Source organism: Phragmites australis, chromosome 23 (genome assembly GCF_958298935.1).
Source record: "Phragmites australis chromosome 23, lpPhrAust1.1, whole genome shotgun sequence".
Classification (NCBI taxonomy): domain Eukaryota; kingdom Viridiplantae; phylum Streptophyta; class Magnoliopsida; order Poales; family Poaceae; genus Phragmites; species Phragmites australis.
This window is the reverse complement of record NC_084943.1, coordinates 3118019-3123131: the sequence shown is the minus strand read 5'-3', so window position 1 is coordinate 3123131 and position 5113 is coordinate 3118019. Positions and strand designations below refer to the sequence as shown.

The window sequence follows — 5113 nt, the reverse complement described above, 5'->3', positions numbered from 1 at the left end:
TGCTAAGCATACGGATGCCACTGGATGGTCTAATGGACCAACTGATTGTCTGGTGGGCCCTAGATAGTCCAGCTTTATAGTCCGTTGGCCACTAGACTATTTATCCAGAGGGCCATGTTTTCTGGAAGATGAAGGCCAGAGGATAGTCCGGTGTGACCATTTATATGCATTTTGATTATTTCATGTGAATAGAGCATTACAAAGTAACTCACTTTTTCACCATATATACTAGGACTGGAAATAATTTTAGAAATTAGTCCATCACATAAGATGAATATTAGTAAATTTTCCTATATTTTTAGAAATTTATTTGAGCCCTAATAATTGTTAAAATTTATAAAAGTAGTCTTTTTTTGGAGAATTTTATTTTAAATTATACACATAATTTTTAGGTGAATCTAATTAAAATGGGTTGCACATGAATTATGAAACACGTACAAAAAGGTTTAGAATTTTTAGAGCAACAGAAGACCATAATTTTGTATAAAGAAGGGAGGAGAGAAAAATATTACTGCAAACAGTAATTTCAACTAAACAGTGATTTTAACGGAACACTGTCCACTCGGAACCGCTTAGCAGCCTGCACTGCGTGTCAGACTGCCTACCGCCTTGAGGCATCTAGTTTTATAATTTTTTATATTAAAAATCTATTTATTTAAATATTAATGTTAGAAAATATAAAATAGAAAAAACTCATAGTCTGTCTATATATAATCTGGAGGTCAAATCCAGAAAGGCCTCTTTTTTTCGCTGGCACGCACTCAGTACAGTACAACGCTAAAGGACAGATGATGCCCGGCCCATTACCGATTGGCTGTGGAAGCCCAACGTGACAGAGATTTCCACACTCACTCCGGCCATGACGCCGCCGCCGCCGCCGCCGCCGCCTCCTACCGTCCTGGTCAACAACGGCGCCATCTCGCCGCACGCTCCCCCTTCTGCCGCCTCCTTCCTCGAGTCCACCCCGGGCGCCTACACCACCGCCCGCGGCCTCCTCTGGTGGCCCCGCCACCTCCTCCGCCTCGCCCACTCCGCGCGCCTCCTCGCCCAATCCCACCCTCACCTTCTCGGCCTCCCCGAGCCCCGCCCTCTCGACTTCTCCCTCTCTGGAACGCCTATCCATTCTCTCGTCAACCCCTCCGTGCGGGTCGCCATTCACGAGATGAGGAGCAGGCTGCCGGTGCCGCTCATGGACGAAGAGGATTTCGCCGTCACGGCGCTAGTCAGAGGGGGCGATTCCGGGGAGGGCCTGGACGTCTTCGTGCATGCGGGAACATATCCGCCACCGGTTTTCGGAGAGGCAGGGGCCAGAGTTGCCGTGGCCGGCAGGGGGAGGGACGCGGCCGCCGCCAAGTACGCGCCCTGGGCCAGGTGTGTGGGATGCCCTCTCTCATCGTCTCTTCCTTTTCCATATCCTTTTGCCTTTATGTATGCAAATTTTCTGCCAAATTTGGTGGTTTTCAGGTTTCAAAATGTGACATTTTTATTTATGTGTTTCATGTGCTCTGTGTCAAGGTGTTTACATACACACATAAACACCCTTTGTCTTTCATTTTGATGTATGTTGTATGCCCTCGTATCTATATCTATACACGAGTCTAGGATCAAACAATGATTTGAGTGTTCATTAACACGTTATGTTTTCTTGCTACTAAAGCCTCTGTAAAGAAAAAAACTGATGTCTTGTTAACTTTGGATGGGGATGCAAGTTGTCGGGGTTCTTTAATTTCTCGGCTTTATAGAGTGGTCACTGGCTTATTTCATGATTTGCGGCCATGCAGGATGAGGAAGACTATGGAAAAGATGAGGCCTCCTGGGGTCACAGAGCTCTTGTTGACTAATGATGGGGATCGCATCCTTGAAGGCAGTGTCACAAACTTCTTTGTTGTCTGCCAAAAGGTAAGTCCCTAAAGCCACGTCTTAAACGACAAATAAACACATTAATTAGATTAGAGTTTAGCTTATCTGTTGTGGTGCCTATCAATATCACTTGAATACATTGATTAGAGTTTAGGTTAAAAGGATTAACCTTGGCGTCTTTCTTTGCATTAACTTAGGATGGTCCAAGGAATGACCAAAGATCGGCACACTTCTCAGATTTTGTTGTTGTGTTAGTATCTGTTTTACTTTAAAGTTTAATCTGTCTAACATTACCTGCATTCCTGTAACATATTTTCTGGCATTTGGATTTTCACTATTCATTCTTTGCACTACCTTTTGAACCCAAACAAGAGCATTACCATTTTGGAATTTTGATTATAGCATTTTTTTTTGTATAATAACTTTTTACATTTCTACAGGAGGAACATCAGAGGAACGGACCTTTCTCTTATCAAACATTGGCTACTGAGTTTGAAGTGCAAACAGCTCCACTGAGTGATGGAATCCTCCCTGGAATTATACGTCAGATAGTGATAGAGTAAATATTCTTTGACTGCTTTAAATCCTATGTACTTTGGTTTTAACTTCTACAAGGAATGAGCAGATAGTGAAGCAAATTTGATGGTACTGATAAAATTAGATGGAATCTTAACTCATATCTAATTTTGAGATTAACTTCTTTTGTCTCACAATTTTGCATGCTATACTTACTGCACTAGGTCCATTGGACATGCACTAGTGCATACTAAAGAGATTGCATAAGTGGGAGCAATTGACGCTGGGATCCTGACTGAGCTACTATGATTTAGAGATAACCAAATTCCTAAGTCTTGTAACAGAAAATTTATTTTGTTTGGAACAGGGTATGCCATGATCTTGGGATCCCAGTACGTGAGGTCTCTCCCTCATGGTCCGAGCATGAACTTTGGCAAGAGGCCTTTGTTACAAGTAAGAGTGTTCTCTATCCGACAAGAAGCTCCTGCTGGTACATCATGACCTTCTGAGCATGACCTGTGGCTACTTGATAAATGATATGCTGCATAACTATAACAGGTAGCTTAAGGCTTATCCAGCATGTGGAGTCAGTTCAAGCACCTTTGTTGTGGGAGGACATACAATCAAAAACATGGAGCGATGTATCTTGGGGGGTGAAACAATTTCAGGTATGCAATACATATTTCTTCATTCTTTTTGGTGATATTATAGTCTGTTTGTAACCTCAACAAAATTCAAACTAGGGTGCTGGATGCATTACCACACAGATACAGGTTAGTTGTCTTACAAGACCGTAAAATTTCTGAAACTATGACTACCTGATTTATTATCCTTATCCTGTGTGACGTGTCCAACAATTTCATATCCAAATTATATCTGAACCACTTCTTTTATTAATAATACGAGGGTTGTATGAAAGCGTTGTTTTGTTACTATCTATTTTCATAGCTATGCGTAAATTAATAATTCAGAAGCTCTTCTTTATTGCACACTTGACTAACTCACTTGCCTTGTAGAGGGAAATATTGAAGAGAGCTAGAACAGAGGAGTATGACATAAAAAATCTCCTATGAGTTATGGATGTTATCATTAGTTCAGTAAATGGTGTTGGCTTTGTTACCTGTCATTTATTATTCACAAAAGGTAAGCACTATGTTGTAGTCATTTTATTTTTGATGATGCTTTTTACAGTTGCATTCCTTTTACAAGGATAATTCAGATAATTTAGGTTTAGTGGTTTCTCAAAATAGTTCATTGCTTTGTGCTTTCAATATGTTCTCCAACCAAAGGGCTCACCTCTAGGAGGCAGGATTTGGAAGACAACTATATACCTTTGAATTCTGGATATAAACTTATAAAGACATTTTCATCTGATCAGAGTATGAATAGTGTAATGCATATGATAAACTGGACAGGACTGAGCACTTGCTTGGCTGGCTAAGCATGCCATCGAGCACCACTCTTACCTGGGCTTGAAACCAGTTCCCGCCTCTTAAGTGCAAGCCAGAGATTCATAATCTGCAAAAAGAAAAAGGAAAAATTGGACAGTTCACATCCTTCGTGGATAGAATGCCCCCCCCCCCCCCATCTTCAATTTTTTTTCACTTGTAGCTTCTGCAAAAGGTGTGAGTTGGCATACTTTTAGAAAAGAAGCGTAGCAAGATGTGGGTAAGCTACCATGCACAGCATAAATATTTAATATTTGGTAGCTAGCTTGGCCTGGATCAATTGCATCGGCTCCTGAGGCCATGGACTCAAAATCCAACCAATTGTGGTGCACGTGATGTATTTTCAGGGACAGGATCAAGGGGGGAGTTGCATAGCATTGGCAATATCTTCCAGTTTTTGTATGCTCATAATTTTGTTCCAAAGGGAGTTTTGAGACATCTTGTTTTCCAGTTTCATTTATAGGGTGTTCTGATAACACAGGGTTTGAGGTCTTTAGCACACCCGAGACTATTTCAATGTAATGACATTGTGGAACATCTTATTTTGCCAGGAACACTAAGATCCAGAGATTCTTGTTTCTTTGTTTGTTTAGTCTTCTCTCCTTGTCTTGTCGTCTCATATAAATGTGAAAGTAAAGCTTGACTTTGATAGTATCAGCTGTGTAAGAGACTAGTAACCTCACAATCAAGATCCACTGCAACTTCTACTGAAACTTTCTTCAAATCAGTATTGACTGATGATTAAAAGAGAATAAGAACCCCCCCCCCCCCCCCTGAAAAGTCGGCCAGCTGATCCTAGCTGCTTGTGGCCACTGTTATCTAGATCGTTTAGTGTTTTATCTGGTTTACTTAATTCAGCTCCAAATAACATGAAATCCCAGCCACCCGGCAGTGATAAGGCACGGTAGCACAAGAGGGCTTAAACTGCATGTATTGGGACTTGTTTACCAGGAATGGTTCTATTTTTTCCATGCGCAAGTAATTTTTTTCCTGATCAATTTAGCAACTTGTCAAATAGATTTATGTGGATGAAAGGATGAAGCAAGGTTTAAAAGACCTTTAAGCACCAAGTTCGTCTTCACGAGCTCATTATCCTTCTTCCCTAGTTTCTTGAAAACCGAATATAGCATTAAGTGCATAATAGCTCCACCATCCATTAGCATTATAGAAATCGGTATTCCATCAATATGTTCTTTAACATAAAATGGTCTCAAATGTTGGCTCCATTTTTTAGGCTTCTCAAATATGGCTTCTTTCGGTCCAAGATTTAGTTGAGCAATCTCTTCATC

General features: G+C 41.0%; 1 protein-coding gene across 2 annotated transcripts; it reads left to right on the top strand.

Moving 5' to 3' along the window:
• The first annotated feature begins 795 nt into the window (after window positions 1–795).
• Window positions 796–4410, top strand: LOC133906666 (uncharacterized). 2 transcript variants are annotated; one of them, XM_062348633.1, is made up of 8 exons: window positions 796–1371; window positions 1782–1899; window positions 2301–2419; window positions 2744–2829; window positions 2935–3044; window positions 3120–3149; window positions 3393–3519; window positions 4172–4410. In XM_062348633.1, the coding sequence occupies exons 1-7, from the start codon at window positions 860–862 to the stop codon at window positions 3447–3449; spliced, it is 1032 nt and encodes a 343-aa protein (XP_062204617.1). In that variant the 5' UTR covers window positions 796–859; the 3' UTR covers window positions 3450–3519; window positions 4172–4410. The 2 variants fall into 2 exon arrangements, with proteins under 2 accessions (XP_062204617.1, XP_062204618.1); XM_062348634.1 differs by having other exon boundaries at window positions 3792–4410.
• The last annotated feature ends 703 nt before the right edge of the window (window positions 4411–5113 follow it).